The 21,819-nt window shown below is 34.5% G+C and overlaps 1 protein-coding gene across 1 annotated transcript; it reads left to right on the top strand.

Annotated features, from left to right (window-relative positions):
* The first annotated feature begins 7,522 nt into the window (after positions 1-7,522).
* LOC129953451 (uncharacterized) lies at positions 7,523-8,347 on the top strand. Its single transcript, XM_056066699.1, has one exon. It carries the CDS (start codon positions 7,523-7,525, stop codon positions 8,345-8,347), a length of 825 nt encoding a protein of 274 aa, XP_055922674.1.
* Positions 8,348-21,819: the final 13,472 nt, after the last annotated feature.

Below are 21,819 nucleotides of genomic sequence, written 5' to 3'. Positions count from 1 at the left end.
ATTTAATGTACGATGTACGTGCTTGCGATGCTATTGTATCTGAGATACTCGACATCAAAATTTTCAACAAAAAAGTATTCAAAAAATTTAATGTTCGATACACCGTTGAAAAGGTACTCCTTCCTACGTGCTTGCGATGCTATTGTATCTGAGATACTCGACATCAAAATTTTCAACATAAAAGCAGTCACAAAATTTAATGTTCGATGTACGTGCTTGCGATGCTATTGTATCTGAGATACTCGACATCAAAATTTTCAACAAAAAAGTAGTCACAAAATTTAATGTACGATGTACGTGCTTGCGATGCTATTGTATCTGAGATACTCGACATCAAAATTTTCAACAAAAAAGTAGTCACAAAATTTAATGTACGATGTACGTGCTTGCGATGCTATTGTATCTGAGATACTCGACAACAAAATTTTCAACAAAAAAGTAGTCACAAAATTTAATGTTCGATACACCGTTGAAAAGGTACTCCTTCCTACGTGCTTGCGATGCTATTGTATCTGAGATACTCGACATCAAAATTTTCAACAAAAAAGTAGTAAAAAAATTTGATGTTCGATACACCGTTGAAAAAGTACTCCTTCCTACGTGCTTGCGATGCTATTGTATCTGAGATACTCGACATCAAAATTTTCAACAAAAAAGTAGTCACAAAATTTAATGTACGATGTACGTGCTTGCTATGCTATTGTACCTGAGATACTAGACATCAAAATTTTCAACAAAAAAGTAGTCACAAAATTTAATGTACGATGTACGTGCTTGCAATGCTATTGTATCTGAGATACTCGACATCAAAATTTTCAACAAAAAAGTAGTCACAAAATTAAATGTAAGATGTACGTGCTTGCGATGCTATTGTATCTGAGATACTAGACATCAAAATTTTCAACAAAAAAGTAGTCACAAAATTTAATGTACGATGTACGTGCTTGCGATGCTATTGTATCTGAGATACTCGACATCAAAATTTTCAACAAAAAAGTAGTCACAAAATTTAATGTACGATGTACGTGCTTGCGGTGCTATTGTATCTGAGATACTCGACATCAAAATTTTCAACAAAAAAGTAGTCACAAAATTTAATGTACGATGTACGTGCTTGCGATGCTATTGTATCTGAGATACTCGACATCAAAATTTTCAACAAAAAAGTAGTCACAAAATTTAATGTACGATGTACGTGCTTGCGGTGCTATTGTATCTGAGATACTCGACATCAAAATTTTCAACAAAAAAGTAGTCACAAAATTTAATGTACGATGTACGTGCTTGCGATGCTATTGTATCTGAGATACTCGACATCAAAATTTTCAACAAAAAAGTAGTCACAAAATTTAATGTACGATGTAGGTGCTTGCGATGCTATTGTATCTGAGATACTCGACATCAAAATTTTAAACAAAAAAGTAGTCAAAAAATTAATGTTCGATACACCGTTGAAAAGGTACTCCTTCCTACGTGCTTGCGATGCTATTGTATCTGAGATACTCGACATCAAAATTTTCAACAAAAAAGTAGTCACAAAATTTAATGTACAATGTACGTGCTTGCGATGCTATTGTATCTGAGATACTCGACATCAAAATTTTCAACAAAAAAGTAGTCACAAAATTTAATGTACGATGTACGTGCTTGCGATGCTATTGTATCTGAGATACTCGACATCAAAATTTTCAACAAAAAAGTATTCAAAAAATTTAATGTTCGATACACCGTTGAAAAGGTACTCCTTCCTACGTGCTTGCGATGCTATTGTATCTGAGATACTCGACATCAAAATTTTCAACATAAAAGCAGTCACAAAATTTAATGTTCGATGTACGTGCTTGCGATGCTATTGTATCTGAGATACTCGACATCAAAATTTTCAACAAAAAAGTAGTCACAAAATTTAATGTACGATGTACGTGCTTGCGATGCTATTGTATCTGAGATACTCGACATCAAAATTTTCAACAAAAAAGTAGTCACAAAATTTAATGTACGATGTACGTGCTTGCGATGCTATTGTATCTGAGATACTCGACAACAAAATTTTCAACAAAAAAGCAGTCACAAAATTTAATGTACGATGTACGTGCTTGCGATGCTATTGTATCTGAGATACTCGACATCAAAATTTTCAACAAAAAAGTAGTCACAAAATTTAATGTACGATGTACGTGCTTGCGTGCTATTGTATCTGAGATACTCGACATCAAAATTTTCAACAAAAAAGTAGTCACAAAATTTAATGTACAATGTACGTGCTTGCGATGCTATTGTATCTGAGATACTCGACATCAAAATTTTCAACAAAAAAGTAGTCACAAAATTTAATGTACGATGTACGTGCTTGCGACGCTATTGTATCTGAGATACTCGACATCAAAATTTTCAACAAAAAAGTAGTCAAAAAATTTAATGTTCGATACACCGTTGAAAAGGTACTCCTTCCTACGTGCTTGCGATGCTATTGTATCTGAGATACTCGACATCAAAATTTTCAACAAAAAAGTAGTCACAAAATTTAATGTACGATGTACGTGCTTGCGATGCTATTGTATCTGAGATACTCGACATCAAAATTTTCAACAAAAAAGTAGTCAAAAAATTTAATGTTCGATACACCGTTGAAAAGGTACTCCTTAATACGTGCTTGCGATGCTATTATATCTTAGATACTCGACATCAAAATTTTCAACAAAAAAGTAGTCACAAAATTTAATGTACGATGTACGTGCTTGCGATGCTATTGTATTTGAGATACTCGACATCAAAATTTTCAACAAATAAGTAGTCACAAAATTTAATGTTCGATGTACGTGCTTGCGATGCTATTGTATCTGAGATACTCGACATCAAAATTTTCAACAAAAAAGTAGTCAAAAAATTTAATGTACGATGTACGTGCTTGCGATGCTATTGTATCTGAGATACTCGACATCAAAATTTTCAACAAAAAAGTAGTCACAAAATTTAATGTACGATGGACGTGCTTGCGATGCTATTGTATCTGAGATGCTCGACATCAAAATTTTCAACAAAAAAGTAGTCACAAAATTTAATGTTCGATACACCGTTGAAAAGGTACTCCTTTCTACGTGCTTGCGATGCTATTGTATATGAGATACTCGACATCAAAATTTTCAACAATAAAATGCACGACTGGGTCGCACGAACTTGCTCCTGTATGCAAAGAGTCTGTTTAAAAAAGTACTTATATGAGATTTAAAAATATTCCTATAAAATAAGTTTGGCTTCAAAGATATAAATGCCATTTGAATTGTCAAAAAACCGCACGATCTTTGTATATGAAAACCATAGTACTCTCATGAGCATAAACTTTTAGGGCGACCAGATGCCGAGTCGTTGGCGTGGCGTTAGTATCGAAAGTGGAGAAATTCAGCGGGAGCGAGAGAAAAATATTATTCCCATTCCCATAAGCAGCCAGCAGAATAAGGGAGATAATTAATTTTCGACCCAAAAAGTCAACACAATTTCCTTCATTTTATTTGAGTCTATCCTCGTATATGTTTTCACATAAAGAGCTACCATATGAAGGTTGATGAATTTGTTTTTGTTTTATTTATATCAACGCACTTTATATAACAAACAAAATGGCTTAATATTGTATCTAATAAGGGGATGAAACAAACTTTTGTATGCATAAGTCATCTGTTTAGGATCTTTTACCGATATTTGTTTTTATTTGCATTCATAAGTCTTGTTTTACTTGTGTACGATCTTTGTATATGAAAAATGGTTTCTATTACCTATAAAGCTACAATGCGAATTATATAGATTCAACTTGTTCCTTAAAAGCTTTTTTCCTTTAGATAGCTTTATTGTAATTTCATATTAGAAGAACCAAGATGGAAAATAAATAAGATAAGAAAGAGGCAGACCATAAATGTTTAAATTGTAAGGCGATCGCTTATTGGTTGTGTAGTTAGGTAGCAGTTAGATGTCTAAAACGACCATAGAATAGTTCACTTGGCGTGCTTAGCTTTATGCAGATAGATAGAAAAGGACATGTTTATGATGATAATGAAGGAATGTTATTGGTGGCTAGAAGGTACATACTACATTCCTTCTTCACTACAAGTTTTCAGCGCAAACATGGAGTTATTACGTTCAGTCTATTTTTTCACTAAAGTTTTAAGAAACAAGCGTACGAACAAGTACAAGAAATTGCTGTTCATGTGTTGTTTACAGTCAGGCTCTTGTGCGTTTTGGATTTTAGTTAAGAAGTGACACGTAAGCAGTAGTTGTAGAAGTTGTACGTTATACCTTTATAAATAGGTACAATGTGTATGCGTTGAAAAAGTGAATCTAATAGAAAATACATATACTCTCTCTGGCCAGTTTCTTTAACTTGTAGGTACTAAGTATTTATTTTTTTATTTAGGCGAAGGCCAGTAAATCATGTGTGAAACAACCTTATTCGTAAAGAATAATATTTTAAAATCATTATATACAAAGTTACCAAGATAATACTTCTTGATAGACTCTTTAAAATAGATTGTTGATAAAATATATCATATAAATATGTACCAAATGCACTAATTTGGATGAAAGCTAGGAATGTAATTACAATTTTGTCAAAATAATGCGCTCTTATTTATTATTATTTTTTAAGATTCAAAATTTTACCTGAAAAATAAGTTTGTCTTCAAAAATTTAAATGCCATTTTATAAATAAAAAAACCGTTGATTTTTTAAATTTTTATTTTGAAAATCGTTAGAGCGGTTTTTTTTTAAATTAATTTTTTATGTATAAAATTTTCCAATTTTGTTCTAAAAATATTTTTGGAATGCAGTTATTTAGTGATTGTAAATATACGTCTTACGTTTGAATTTCGTAAAAAATTGTTGACCCGTTTTTGAGATATAGAGTTTTGAAAAATAAAAATTCAATATTTTTCAAAAAATCCAAACAATAAAAAATTGAATTTCTGTTAATCAAATATTGTTAAGGAAATATAGGAGCTTATTCAGAAAAAAATTATAAAAATAAGTTCATAAGTTGCTGAGAAAATTAAAAAACAAAATAACGGTTCTATGAGCGGTACCTTTCCTGAGCAATACAAAAATATGGTTTTCTTATAAAAAGAAGCCAAGTTAAAAATAAAATTTTAGAGAAAATTTAAAAAAATCTATCGGTTTGTTTTTGAGAAAATTCGAATTTTCGGTTTTTGACCAAAAAAATTGTATGGGGGCCACTGTTAGTTTTGATCTTAAAAAAAAACGAAAAAAACGCCTAACGCGAATCTGCTCAAAACCTTAACTTCCAAGTTTGAACTCAATCGACCCAATGGTTTAGGCTGTAGGAGCGTGGACAGACAGACAAAACCGACCGGACGGAATCGCGGGACCCACTTTTTTCGACTTCTCTACCATCGTAATATCATGTTTGATTAAAATCTTGAGTTCGAAATTTTGCACGAATGCAAAACTTGCCATATAGTTCCTATATGTCGCAAGTAAAAAAGAGTACACAAAAGTATTCAATGAATATAAAGAGCTTGGACATATGACTGAGGTACCACTTGCTGCGCTTAATTCTCTTCACTACTTCCTTCCTCACCATGCCGTGGTAAAAGAAGCTAGCTCGACTACAAAACTGCGGAATGTTTTTGACGCGTCTTGTAAAACATCCGATGGTACGTCGCTTAATGATCATCTTTATATTGGTCCTAGATTACAAGATGACGTCTTTGACCATATCGCAAGGTTTAGGAGATTCAAAGTAGCATTTTCAGCCGACATCACTAAAATGTATAGGCAAATTTGGGTCACTCCAGATGATTTAATGTATCAACTTGTGCTATGGCGAGATGTAGAAGTGAAGGCATACCGCCTTAACACAGTCACTTTTGGTACGGCCTCGGCACCTTACTTAGCCATCCGAACGCTCCAACAATTGGCATCTGATGAACGTGATGCATCGAAAATAGCCTTAAAAAACTTCTACGTCGATGATGTAATTCACAGGGCAGACTCAGTGATAGAGGCGGTGGAGATGCAGACACAGCTCATAAAGATGTTGAAGAAAGGAGGGTTTCCATTACGAAAATGGGCAAGTAACTGCGAGGAGCTGTTGATGTCTGTACCAGAGGAAGATAGGGAGGTACAAATCCCATTATCGTTTGATGCAAAAAATGCAATAAAAGCTCTTGGCATTCAGTGGCATTCTGCAAAGGATATTTTTGCATTTAAAATCTCGCTTCCAGAACATACAAAATTACAAAGAGAACTATACTATCAGATCTTGCTCGCCTGTACGATCCAATGGGTTGGATAGCACCTTGCGTCATCATCGGAAAAATCATAATGCAAGAAACTTGGAAAGATAAACAAACATGGGAATCTGAGCTCCCATCGTCAATCATCTCTGCGTGGCAAAGTTTGAAAGCTGGACTGAGCCTTTTAGAGGCCATCCAGATCCCCCGCTGGTTAAATCTCACCAATGAATCAAAGGTCGAGGTCCACGGATTTTGCTATGCATCTGAAAAGGCATATGCGGCAGCAATATATCTTAGAGTTACCACCGGAAATGAAACGAACATTAATCTCATCGTGTCAAAAACTAGAGTGACACCTCTTAAAACTAAATCTTTAGCTGGGTTGGAGCTTTGTGGAGCTCTGCTTCTGGCACAGTTGTTGGTACACACTGTGGATACGATGGAACTTCAATCTGCAAAACTGTTCACTTGGTGCGACTCTCAAATTACTCTAGCTTGGATTAAAAGCGCACCCTACCTGAGAACAACGTTCGTTGCCAACAGAGTGGCAGAAATCCAAGAACTGACTGATGCTGGCCATTGGAATTACGTTCCATCTAAGGAGAACCCCGCTGACATTGCATCTCGAGGAGTCTCTCCTAATGATCTCATTCAGAATCGACAGTAGTGGAATGGTCCTGAATTCCTAAAATCGTTTGATGAAACTCTTCATACGCCTGTTGAACTCAAACCTACAGAACTGGAAATGAAAGGGGTCGCAAAGTTCAAAAAACAAAAGTAAATTGCTATCATCTGGGTACCCCATAATTAATGTTTTTCAGCTCTGTGTTCACTTCACTACTTTTGAATCGAATCAATCTTTTTTCAATCGTTTTTCTTCTCTTAATCGGTTATATCAAGCTGCAGCATACTATCGTCGATTCTTAACAAATTTTCAATTTAAGGCAAAGAAACTAGAAACTCGTGTGCGTGGACCACTTTCAGTCGATGAAGTATCTTCAGCACGATTACGTTTGATTGTCTTTATACAACAGGAGTATTTTAATGAAAATATCTCCAAACTAAGTAGGGGAGAAATTGTCTCTAAAAGAAGCAAGATAGCGAAACTTTCACCATTCTTGGTTAAAAAAGGTATATTACGAGTTGGAGGTCGTTTAGAAAATGCTAATCTGCCTTATTCGCAAAAGCATCCTATAATACTCCCATCAAGTAATTTTCTTACGTCACTCATCGTCCATGACACCCACATAAAAACTCTTCATGGTGGACAGCAATTAATGATGGCTACACTTCAATCGGAATATTGGATTCTACACTTGAAATCTACAGTCAAACACTGTATCCACAAATGTTTTAAATGCTACAGATTCAATGCAACAGAGATGCAGCAGAAAATGGTCAACTTGCCAACGTTGCGAGTGAGTCAAGCGTGCCCATTTCAAACATCGGGAGTTGCTTATGCTGGTCCTGTTCAACTCAAAGCTTGGAAAGGGCGATGTAGCAAAATTACAAAAGCGTATATCGCGATTTTTGTATGTTTTTGCACAAAAGCAGTTCATCTTGAGCTTGTTAGCGATTACACCACATCCGCATTTATCGCAGCTTTTAGACGTTTCACTGCTCGCCGTGGAATATGTTCAAATTTGTACAGCGATTGTGGTACGAATTTCAAAGGGGCTGCAAATATCATGGATGCAAAGAGAAACTTCATGCCAAAGCAGTGGACAAAAGACATCGCAAAAATTCTTCAAGAGAACGGTACACAATGGCATTTCAACCCACCTGCTGCTCCACATTTTGGTGGTTTTTGGGAGGCAGGTGTGAAGTCCATGAAGTACCACTTAAAGCGCGTTATCGGGCACTACACCCTTACCTTTGAGGAATACGCCACCATACTCACTCAAGTGGAAGCTTGCTTAAATTCCCGCCCACTTTGTCCTGTAAATGAAGATCCTGATGATCTCTCAATCTTGACACCAGGACACTTTTTGATTGGGTCAGCACTTAACACAGCACCAGAAAAGGATTTCACACAACTTAAAGAATCTCATTTAGATAGATGGCAACTTATGCAAAAAATCCACCAAGATGTTTGGAAAAAGTGAAAATCTGAATATTTGGTTCGATTACAAAAGCGTCCAAAGTGGCTAACGCCAAATAATGATCTCAAAGTGGGTCATCTCGTACTTTTGCCTGAAGAACAAACACCGGCTCGGAAAAATTACGGACATGCACCCTGGAACGGATGGAAAAGTTCGTGTCGTCACAATAAAAACTGCAACCGCTTCATTAAAGCGCCCTATAGCTTAACTTTGTTTCCTGCCGATGGTAAATGAATCAAACACACAAACCCACACACACACTTTAATCATTATTTGCATCTCTCATATACGAGTATATTTCCTTAAACTAACAAACTAATTTAAACTGAATTTAATACATTTCAAAACTAATAATCCATATCTTACAACCCAATATAGCCACACAGCATTCACCATACCTACCTTTTCTTTTCTTCTTTTCATGTACATACATACCCGTCACACGTCGAGGATCCACGATCAAACATCTCACAACAATATCACATCGATAATCAACTCAAGTTTACCCACCCATTACCTTGAGGTCATCGTTTCCTGTCCCGGGGGGGCCGGCAGGATGTTGCGACGCAACATGCATCATCTTCATCTGAAAACCAAAAATCTACATTTCTACATTTTGCAAATCAAAGATGCAAATCGCCGACGGTATTCTCATTACAAAAGTTGAATGCAATTACCGACGGCAAAACATGCATACACTTTTTTCATCGTTTGGTCCATACATAATCGTACCTATTGCCAAATTTGGGAGCGCATGAAAGATGACATCAATTATCATAATCAATTCGTAGGAGTTAACTCCGAAAATAGGTTTCGCCCTATAATAAATGTTTAGCCCTCCCCCTATGCGATGTTTTTTTGTGTATGTATGCAGTGGATGGTCAAGCAGCAGTTGTCGATCTATCGTGGTTTCTAAGCTAAACGAAGGGGATGAGAGGTGCGAAGAGAAGCTTTGTGTGTGCATTTGCATATGCAATGGATGGGTATGGTCTTTTTACCTTATTTTGGGCACTTACGATCGTTGATTGAATTTGTGCAATTCTTTTTTTGAATTACCGGCGGCAATTTTATGTTTGTTACTTCGCGACAGTTGGACTGCGGAGAATAATCGTTAATAATTTGTATGCTATGGTCCTAAAGTAGTCACAAAATTTAATGTACGATGTACGTGCTTCCGATGCTATTGTATCTGAGATACTCGACATCAAAATTTTCAACAAAAAAGTAGTCACAAAATTTAATGTACGATTTACGTGCTTTCGGTGCTATTGTATCTGAGATACTCGACATCAAAATTTTCAACAAAAAAGTAGTCACAAAATTTAATGTACGATGTACGTGCTTGCGATGCTATTGTATCTGAGATACTCGACATCAAAATTTTCAACAAAAAAGTAGTCACAAAATTTAATGTACGATGTACGTGCTTTCGATGCTATTGTATCTGAGATACTCGACATCAAAATTTTCAACAAAAAGGTAGTCACAAAATTTAATGTACGATGTACGTGCTTGCGATGCTATTGTATCTGAGATACTCGACATCAAAATTTTCAACAAAAAAGTAGTCACAAAATTTAATGTCCGATGTACGTGCTTGCGATGCTATTGTATCTGAGATACTCGACATCAAAATTTTCAACAAAAAAGTAGTCACAAAATTTAATGTACGATGTACGTGCTTGCGATGCTATTGTATCTGAGATACTCGACATAAAAATTTTCAACAAAAAAGTAGTCACAAAATTTAATGTACGATGTACGTGCTTGCGATGCTATTGTATCTGAGATACTCGACATCAAAATTTTCAACAAAAAAGTAGTCACAAAATTTAATGTACGATGTACGTGCTTGCGATGCTATTGTATCTGAGATACTCGACATCAAAATTTTCAACAAAAAGGTAGTCACAAAATTTAATGTACGATGTACGTGCTTGCGATGCTATTGTATCTGAGATACTTGACATCAAAATTTTCAACAAAAAAGTAGTCACAAAATTTAATGTTCGAAACACCGTTGAAAAGGTACTCCTTCCTACGTGCTTGCGATGCTATTGTATCTGAGATACTCGACATCAAAATTTTCAACAAAAAAGTAGTCACAAAATTTAATGTACGATGTACGTGCTTGCGATGCTATTGTATCTGAGATACTCGACATCAAAATTTTCAACAAAAAAGTAGTCACAAAATTTAATGTACGATGTACGTGCTTGCGATGCTATTGTATCTGAGATACTCGACATCAAAATTTTCAACAAAAAGGTAGTCACAAAATTTAATGTACGATGTACGTGCTTGCGATGCTATTGTATCTGAGATACTCGACATCAAAATTTTCAACAAAAAAGTAGTCAAAAAATTTAATGTTCGATACACCGTTGAAAAGGTACTCCTTCCTACGTGCTTGCGATGCTATTGTATCTGAGATACTCGACATCAAAATTTTCAACAAAAAAGTAGTCACAAAATTTAATGTACGATGTACGTGCTTGCGATGCTATTGTATCTGAGATACTCGACATCAAAATTTTCAACAAAAAGGCAGTCACAAAATTTAATGTACGATGTACGTGCTTGCGATGCTATTGTATCTGAGATACTCGACATCAAAATTTTCAACAAAAAGGTAGTCACAAAATTTAATGTACGATGTACGTGCTTGCGATGCTATTGTATCTGAGATACTCGACATCAAAATTTTCAACAAAAAAGTAGTCACAAAATTTAATGTACGATGTACGTGCTTGCGATGCTATTGTATCTGAGATACTCGACATCAAAATTTTCAACAAAAAGGTAGTCACAAAATTTAATGTACGATGTACGTGCTTGCGATGCTATTGTATCTGAGATACTCGACATCAAAATTTTCAACAAAAAAGTAGTCAAAAAATTTAATGTTCGATACACCGTTGAAAAGGTACTCCTTCCTACGTGCTTGCGATGCTATTGTATCTGAGATACTCGACATCAAAATTTTCAACAAAAAAGTAGTCACAAAATTTAATGTACGATTTACGTGCTTTCGGTGCTATTGTATCTGAGATACTTGACATCAAAATTTTCAACAAAAAAGTAGTCACAAAATTTAATGTACGATGTACGTGCTTGCGATGCTATTGTATCTGAGATACTCGACATCAAAATTTTCAACAAAAAAGTAGTCACAAAATTTAATGTACGATGTACGTGCTTTCGATGCTATTGTATCTGAGATACTCGACATCAAAATTTTCAACAAAAAGGTAGTCACAAAATTTAATGTACGATGTACGTGCTTGCGATGCTATTGTATCTGAGATACTCGACATCAAAATTTTCAACAAAAAAGTAGTCACAAAATTTAATGTCCGATGTACGTGCTTGCGATGCTATTGTATCTGAGATACTCGACATCAAAATTTTCAACAAAAAAGTAGTCACAAAATTTAATGTACGATGTACGTGCTTGCGATGCTATTGTATCTGAGATACTCGACATCAAAATTTTCAACAAAAAAGTAGTCACAAAATTTAATGTACGATGTACGTGCTTGCGATGCTATTGTATCTGAGATACTCGACATCAAAATTTTCAACAAAAAAGTAGTCACAAAATTTAATGTACGATGTACGTGCTTGCGATGCTATTGTATCTGAGATACTCGACATCAAAATTTTCAACAAAAAGGTAGTCACAAAATTTAATGTACGATGTACGTGCTTGCGATGCTATTGTATCTGAGATACTTGACATCAAAATTTTCAACAAAAAAGTAGTCACAAAATTTAATGTTCGAAACACCGTTGAAAAGGTACTCCTTCCTACGTGCTTGCGATGCTATTGTATCTGAGATACTCGACATCAAAATTTTCAACAAAAAAGTAGTCACAAAATTTAATGTACGATGTACGTGCTTGCGATGCTATTGTATCTGAGATACTCGACATCAAAATTTTCAACAAAAAAGTAGTCACAAAATTTAATGTACGATGTACGTGCTTGCGATGCTATTGTATCTGAGATACTCGACATCAAAATTTTCAACAAAAAGGTAGTCACAAAATTTAATGTACGATGTACGTGCTTGCGATGCTATTGTATCTGAGATACTCGACATCAAAATTTTCAACAAAAAAGTAGTCAAAAAATTTAATGTTCGATACACCGTTGAAAAGGTACTCCTTCCTACGTGCTTGCGATGCTATTGTATCTGAGATACTCGACATCAAAATTTTCAACAAAAAAGTAGTCACAAAATTTAATGTACGATGTACGTGCTTGCGATGCTATTGTATCTGAGATACTCGACATCAAAATTGTCAACAAAAAGGCAGTCACAAAATTTAATGTACGATGTACGTGCTTGCGATGCTATTGTATCTGAGATACTCGACATCAAAATTTTCAACAAAAAGGTAGTCACAAAATTTAATGTACGATGTACGTGCTTGCGATGCTATTGTATCTGAGATACTCGACATCAAAATTTTCAACAAAAAAGTAGTCACAAAATTTAATGTACGATGTACGTGCTTGCGATGCTATTGTATCTGAGATACTCGACATCAAAATTTTCAACAAAAAGGTAGTCACAAAATTTAATGTACGATGTACGTGCTTGCGATGCTATTGTATCTGAGATACTCGACATCAAAATTTTCAACAAAAAAGTAGTCAAAAAATTTAATGTTCGATACACCGTTGAAAAGGTACTCCTTCCTACGTGCTTGCGATGCTATTGTATCTGAGATACTCGACATCAAAATTTTCAACAAAAAGGTAGTCACAAAATTTAATGTACGATGAACGTGCTTGCGATGCTATTGTATCTGAGATACTCGACATCAAAATTTTCAACAAAAAAGTAGTCACAAAATTTAATGTACGATGTACGTGCTTGCGATGCTATTGTATCTGAGATACTCGACACCAAAAATTTCAACAAAAAAGTAGTCACAAAATTTAATGTACGATGTACGTGCTTGCGATGCTATTGTATCTGAGATACTCGATATCAAAATTTTCAACAAAAAAGTAGTCACAAAATTTAATGTTCGATACACCGTTGAAAAGGTACTCCTTCCTACGTGTTTGCGATGCTTTTGTATCTTAGATACTCGACATCAAAATTTTCAACAAAAAAGTAGTCACAAAATTTAATGTACGATGTACGTGCTTGCGATGCTATTGTATCTGAGATACTCGACATCAAAATTTTCAACAAAAAGGTAGTCACAAAATTTAATGGACGATGTACGTGCTTGCGATGCTATTGTATCTGAGATACTCGACATCAATATTTTCAACAAAAAGGTAGTCACAAAATTTAATGTACGATGTACGTGCTTGCGATGCTATTGTATCTGAGATACTCGACATCAAAATTTTCAACAAAAAAGTAGTCACAAAATTTAATGTACGATGTACGTGCTTGCGATGCTATTGTATCTGAGATACTCGACATCAAAATTTTCAACATAAAAGTAGTCACAAAATTTAATGTACGATGTACGTGCTTGCGATGCTATTGTATCTGAGATACTCGACATCAAAATTTTCAACAAAAAAGTAGTCACAAAATTTAATGTACGATGTACGTACTTGCGATGCTATTGTATCTGAGATACTCGACATCAAAATTTTCAACAAAAAAGTAGTCACAAAATTTAATGTACGATGTACGTGCTTGCGATGCTATTGTATCTGAGATACTCGACATCAAAATTTTCAACAAAAAAGTAGTCACAAAATTTAATGTTCGATACACCGTTGAAAAGGTACTCCTTCCTACGTGCTTGCGATGCTATTGTATCTGAGATACTCGACATCAAAATTTTCAACAAAAAAGTAGTCAAACAATTTAATGTTCGATACACCGTTGAAAAGGTACTCCTTCCTACGTGCTTGCGATGCTATTGTATCTGAGATACTAGACATCAAAATTTTCAACAAAAAAGTAGTCACAAAATTTAATATACGATGTACGTGCTTGCGGTGCCATTGTATCTGAGATACTCGACACATAAATTTTCAACAAAAAAGTAGTCACAAAATTTAATGTACGATGTACATACGTGCTTGCGATGCTATTGTATCTGAGATACTCGACATCAAAATTTTCAACAAAAAAGTAGTCACAAAATTTAATGTACGATATACGTGCTTGCGATGCTATTGTATCTGAGATACTCGACATCAAAATTTTCAACAAAAAAGTAGTCACAAAATTTAATGTACGATGTACGTGCTTGCGATGCTATTGTATCTGAGATACTCGACATCAAAATTTTCAACAAAAAAGTAGTCAAAAAATTTAATGTTCGATACACCGTTGAAAAGGTACTCCTTCCTACGTGCTTGCGATGCTATTGTATTTGAGATACTCGACATCAAAATTTTCAACAAAAAAGTAGTCAAAAAATTTAATGTTCGATACACCGTTGAAAAGGTACTCCTTCCTACGTGCTTGCGATGCTATTGTATCTGAGATACTCGACATCAAAATTTTCAACAAAAAAGTAGTCACAAAATTTAATGTTCGATACACCGTTGAAAAGGTACTCCTTCCTATGCTTGCGATGCTATTGTATCTGAGATACTCGACATCAAAATTTTCAACAAAAAAGTAGTCAAAAAATTTAATGTTCGATACACCGTTGAAAAGGTACTCCTTCCTACGTGCTTGCGATGCTATTGTATTTGAGATACTCGACATCAAAATTTTCAACAAAAAAGTAGTCAAAAAATTTAATGTTCGATACACCGTTGAAAAGGTACTCCTTCCTACGTGCTTGCGATGCTATTGTATCTGAGATACTCGACATCAAAATTTTCAACAAAAAAGTAGTCACAAAATTTAATGTACGATGTACGTGCTTGCGGTGCTATTGTATCTGAGATACTCGACATCTAAATTTTCAACAAAAAAGTAGTCACAAAATTTAATGTACGATGTACGTGCTTGTGATGCTATTGTATCTGAGATACTCGACATCAAAATTTTCAACAAAAAAGTAGTCACAAAATTTAATGTACGATGTACGTGCTTGCGATGCTATTGTATCTGAGATACTCGACATCAAAATTTTCAACAAAAAAGTAGTCACAAAATTTAATGTTCGATACACCGTTGAAAAGGTACTCCTTCCTATGCTTGCGATGCTATTGTACCTGAGATACTCGACATCAAAATTTTCAACAAAAAAGTAGTCAAAAAATTTAATGTTCGATACACCGTTGAAAAGGTACTCCTTCCTACGTGCTTGCGATGCTATTGTATCTGAGATACTAGACATCAAAATTTTCAACAAAAAAGTAGTCACAAAATTTAATTTACGAAGTACGTGCTTGCGATGCTATTGTATCTGAGATACTCGACATCAAAATTTTCAACAAAAAAGTAGTCACAAAATTTAATGTGCGATGTACGTGCTTGCGATGCTATTGTATCTGAGATACTCGACATCAAAATTTTAAACAAAAAAGTAGTCAAAAAATTAATGTTCGATACACCGTTGAAAAGGTACTCCTTCCTACGTGCTTGCGATGCTATTGTATCTGAGATACTCGACATCAAAATTTTCAACAAAAAAGTAGTCACAAAATTTAATGTACGATGTACGTGCTTGCGATGCTATTGTATCTGAGATACTCGACATCAAAATTTTCAACAAAAAAGTAGTCACAAAATTTAATGTACGATGTACGTGCTTGCGGTGCTATTGTATCTGAGATACTCGACATCAAAATTTTCAACAAAAAAGTAGTCACAAAATTTAATGTACGATGTACGTGCTTGCGATGCTATTGTATCTGAGATACTCGACATCAAAATTTTCAACAAAAAAGTAGTCACAAAATTTAATGTACGATGTACGTGCTTGCGATGCTATTGTATCTGAGATACTCGACATCAAAATTTTAAACAAAAAAGTAGTCAAAAAATTAATGTTCGATACACCGTTGAAAAGGTACTCCTTCCTACGTGCTTGCGATGCTATTGTATCTGAGATACTCGACATCAAAATTTTCAACAAAAAAGTAGTCACAAAATTTAATGTACGATGTACGTGCTTGCGATGCTATTGTATCTGAGATACTCGACATCAAAATTTTCAACAAAAAAGTAGTCACAAAATTTAATGTACCATGTACGTGCTTGCGATGCTATTGTATCTGAGATACTCGACATCAAAATTTTCAACAAAAAAGTATTCAAAAAATTTAATGTTCGATACACCGTTGAAAAGGTACTCCTTCCTACGTGCTTGCGATGCTATTGTATCTGAGATACTCGACATCAAAATTTTCAACATAAAAGCAGTCACAAAATTTAATGTTCGATGTACGTGCTTGCGATGCTATTGTATCTGAGATACTCGACATCAAAATTTTCAACAAAAAAGTAGTCAAAAATTTAATGTACGATGTACGTGCTTGCGATGCTATTGTATCTGAGATACTCGACATCAAAATTTTCAACAAAAAAGTAGTCACAAAATTTAATGTACGATGTACGTGCTTGCGATGCTATTGTATCTGAGATACTCGACAACAAAATTTTCAACAAAAAAGCAGTCACAAAATTTAATGTACGATGTACGTGCTTGCGATGCTATTGTATCTGAGATACTCGACATCAAAATTTTCAACAAAAAAGTAGTCACAAAATTTAATGTACGATGTACGTGCTTGCGTGCTATTGTATCTGAGATACTCGACATCAAAATTTTCAACAAAAAAGTAGTCACAAAATTTAATGTACAATGTACGTGCTTGCGATGCTATTGTATCTGAGATACTCGACATCAAAATTTTCAACAAAAAAGTAGTCACAAAATTTAATGTACGATGTACGTGCTTGCGACGCTATTGTATCTGAGATACTCGACATCAAAATTTTCAACAAAAAAGTAGTCAAAAAATTTAATGTTCGATACACCGTTGAAAAGGTACTCCTTCCTACGTGCTTGCGATGCTATTGTATCTGAGATACTCGACATCAAAATTTTCAACAAAAAAGTAGTCAAAAAATTTGATGTTCGATACGCCGTTGAAAAAGTACTCCTTCCTACGTGCTTGCGGTGCTATTGTATCTGAGATACTCGACATCAAAATTTTCAACAAAAAAGTAGTCACAAAATTTAATGTACGATGTACGTGCTTGCTATGCTATTGTACCTGAGATACTAGACATCAAAATTTTCAACAAAAAAGTAGTCACAAAATTTAATGTACGATGTACGTGCTTGCGATGCTATTGTATCTGGGATACTCGACATCAAAATTTTCAACAAAAAAGTAGTCACAAAATTTAATGTAAGATGTACGTGCTTGCGATGCTATTGTATCTGAGATACTCGACATCAAAATTTTCAACAAAAAAGTAGTCACAAAATTTAATGTACGATGTACGTGCTTGCGATGCTATTGTATCTGAGATACTCGACATCAAAATTTTCAACAAAAAAGTAGTCACAAAATTTAATGTACGATGTACGTGCTTGCGGTGCTATTGTATCTGAGATACTCGACATCAAAATTTTCAACAAAAAAGTAGTCACAAAATTTAATGTACGATGTACGTGTTTGCGATGCTATTGTATCTGAGATACTCGACATCAAAATTTTCAACAAAAAAGTAGTCACAAAATTTAATGTACGATGTACGTGCTTGCGATGCTATTGTATCTGAGATACTCGACATCAAAATTTTAAACAAAAAAGTAGTCAAAAAATTAATGTTCGATACACCGTTGAAAAGGTACTCCTTCCTACGTGCTTGCGATGCTATTGTATCTGAGATACTCGACATCAAAATTTTCAACAAAAAAGTAGTCACAAAATTTAATGTACGATGTACGTGCTTGCGATGCTATTGTATCTGAGATACTCGACATCAAAATTTTCAACAAAAAAGTAGTCACAAAATTTAATGTACGATGTACGTGCTTGCGATGCTATTGTATCTGAGATACTCGACATCAAAATTTTCAACAAAAAAGTATTCAAAAAATTTAATGTTCGAAACACCGTTGAAAAGGTACTCCTTCCTACGTGCTTGCGATGCTATTGTATCTGAGATACTCGACATCAAAATTTTCAACATAAAAGCAGTCACAAAATTTAATGTTCGATGTACGTGCTTGCGATGCTATTGTATCTGAGATACTCGACATCAAAATTTTCAACAAAAAAGTAGTCACAAAATTTAATGTACGATGTACGTGCTTGCGATGCTATTGTATCTGAGATACTCGACATCAAAATTTTCAACAAAAAAGTAGTCACAAAATTTAATGTACGATGTACGTGCTTGCGATGCTATTGTATCTGAGATACTCGACAACAAAATTTTCAACAAAAAAGCAGTCACAAAATTTAATGTACGATGTACGTGCTTGCGATGCTATTGTATCTGAGATACTCGACATCAAAATTTTCAACAAAAAAGTAGTCACAAAATTTAATGTACGATGTACGTGCTTGCGTGCTATTGTATCTGAGATACTCGACATCAAAATTTTCAACAAAAAAGTAGTCACAAAATTTAATGTACAATGTACGTGCTTGCGATGCTATTGTATCTGAGATACTCGACATCAAAATTTTCAACAAAAAAGTAGTCACAAAATTTAATGTACGATGTACGTGCTTGCGACGCTATTGTATCTGAGATACTCGACATCAAAATTTTCAACAAAAAAGTAGTCAAAAAATGTAATGTTCGATACACCGTTGAAAAGGTACTCCTTCCTACGTGCTTGCGATGCTATTGTATCTGAGATACTCGACATCAAAATTTTCAACAAAAAAGTAGTCAAAAAATTTGATGTTCGATACACCGTTGAAAAAGTACTCCTTCCTACGTGCTTGCGATGCTATTGTATCTGAGATACTCGACATCAAAATTTTCAACAAAAAAGTAGTCACAAAATTTAATGTACGATGTACGTGCTTGCGATGCTATTGTATCTGAGATACTCGACATCAAAATTTTCAACAAAAAAGTAGTCACAAAATTTAATGTACGATGTACGTGCTTGCGATGCTATTGTATCTGAGATACTCGACATAAAAATTTTCAAAAAAAAAGTAGTCAAAAAATTTAATGTTCGATACACCGTTGAAAAGGTACTCCTTCCTACGTGCTTGCGATGTTATTGTATCTGAGATACTCGACATCAAAATTTTCAACAAAAAAGTAGTCACAAAATTTAATGTACGATGTACGTGCTTGCGATGCTATTGTATCTGAGATACTCGACATCAAAATTTTCAACAAAAAAGTAGTCACAAAATTTAATGTACGATGTACGTGCTTGCGATGCTATTGTATCTGAGATACTCGACATCAAAATTTTCAACAAAAAAGTAGTCAAAAAATTTAATGTTCGATACACCGTTGAAAAGGTACTCCTTCCTACGTGCTTGCGACGCTATTGTATTTGAGATCGTCGACATCAAAATTTTCAACAAAAAAGTAGTAAAAAAATTTAATGTTCGATACACCGTTGAAAAGGTACTCCTTCCTACGTGCTTGCGATGCTATTGTATCTGAGATACTCGACATCAAAATTTTCAACAAAAAAGTAGTCACAAAATTTAATTTACGAAGTACGTGCGTGCGATGCTATTGTATCTGAGATACTCAACATCAAAATTTTTAACAAAAAAGTAGTCACAAAATTTAATGTGCGATGTACGTGCTTGCGATGCTATTGTATCTGAGATACTCGACATCAAAATTTTCAACAAAAAAGTAGTCAAAAAATTAATGTTCGATACACCGTTGAAAAGGTACTCCTTCCTACGTGCTTGCGATGCTATTGTATCTGAGATACTCGACATCAAAATTTTCAACAAAAAAGTAGTCACAAAATTTAATGTACGATGTACGTGCTTGCGATGCTATTGTATCTGAGATACTCGACATCAAAATTTTCAACAAAAAAGTAGTCACAAAATTTAATGTACGATGTACGTGCTTGCGATGCTATTGTATCCGAGATACTCGACATCAAAATTTTCAACAAAAAAGTAGTCAAAAAATTTAATGTTCGATACACCGTTGAAAAGGTACTCCTTCCTACGTGCTTGCGATGCTATTGTATCTGAGATACTCGACATCAAAATTTTCAACAAAAAAGCAGTCACAAAATTTAATGTACGATGTACGTGCTTGCGATGCTATTGTATCTGAGATACTCGACATCAAAATTTTCAACAAAAAAGTAGTCACAAAATTTAATGTACGATGTACGTGCTTGCGATGCTATTGTATCTGAGATACTCGACATCAAAATTTTCAACAAAAAAGTAGTCAAAAAATTTAATATTCGATACACCGTTGAAAAGGTACTCCTTCCTACGTGCTTGCGATGCTATTGTATCTGAGATACTCGACATCAAAATTTTCAACAAAAAAGTAGTCACAAAATTTAATGTACGATATACGTGCTTGCGATGCTATTGTATCTGAGATACTCGACATCAAAATTTTCAACAAAATAGTAGTCAAAAAATTTAATGTTCGATACACCGTTGAAAAAGTACTCCTTCCTACGTGCTTGCGATGCTATTGTATCTGAGATACTCGACATCAAAATTTTCAACAAAAAAGTAGTCACAAAATTTAATTTACGAAGTACGTGCGTGCGATGCTATTGTATCTGAGATACTCAACATCAAAATTTTTAACAAAAAAGTAGTCACAAAATTTAATGTGCGATGTACGTGCTTGCGATGCTATTGTATCTGAGATACTCGACATCAAAATTTTCAACAAAAAAGTAGTCAAAAAATTAATGTTCGATACACCGTTGAAAAGGTACTCCTTCCTACGTGCTTGCGATGCTATTGTATCTGAGATACTCGACATCAAAATTTTCAACAAAAAAGTAGTCAAAAAATTTGATGTTCGATACGCCGTTGAAAAAGTACTCCTTCCTACGTGCTTGCGGTGCTATTGTATCTGAGATACTCGACATCAAAATTTTCAACAAAAAAGTAGTCACAAAATTTAATGTACGATGTACGTGCTTGCTATGCTATTGTACCTGAGATACTAGACATCAAAATTTTCAACAAAAAAGTAGTCACAAAATTTAATGTACGATGTACGTGCTTGCGATGCTATTGTATCTGGGATACTCGACATCAAAATTTTCAACAAAAAAGTAGTCACAAAATTTAATGTAAGATGTACGTGCTTGCGATGCTATTGTATCTGAGATACTCGACATCAAAATTTTCAACAAAAAAGTAGTCACAAAATTTAATGTACGATGTACGTGCTTGCGATGCTATTGTATCTGAGATACTCGACATCAAAATTTTCAACAAAAAAGTAGTCACAAAATTTAATGTACGATGTACGTGCTTGCGGTGCTATTGTATCTGAGATACTCGACATCAAAATTTTCAACAAAAAAGTAGTCACAAAATTTAATGTACGATGTACGTGTTTGCGATGCTATTGTATCTG

The sequence above is a fragment of the Eupeodes corollae genome (assembly GCF_945859685.1).
Source record: "Eupeodes corollae chromosome X unlocalized genomic scaffold, idEupCoro1.1 SUPER_X_unloc_5, whole genome shotgun sequence".
Taxonomy (NCBI): domain Eukaryota; kingdom Metazoa; phylum Arthropoda; class Insecta; order Diptera; family Syrphidae; genus Eupeodes; species Eupeodes corollae.
This window is presented reverse-complemented; position numbering and strand designations above follow the sequence as displayed.

What these genes read in the sequence shown, in the direction of transcription:
- LOC129953451 (XM_056066699.1), top strand. Translation starts at nt 7,523, where the DNA reads ATGGCTACACTTCAATCGGAATATTGGATTCTACACTTGAAATCTACA.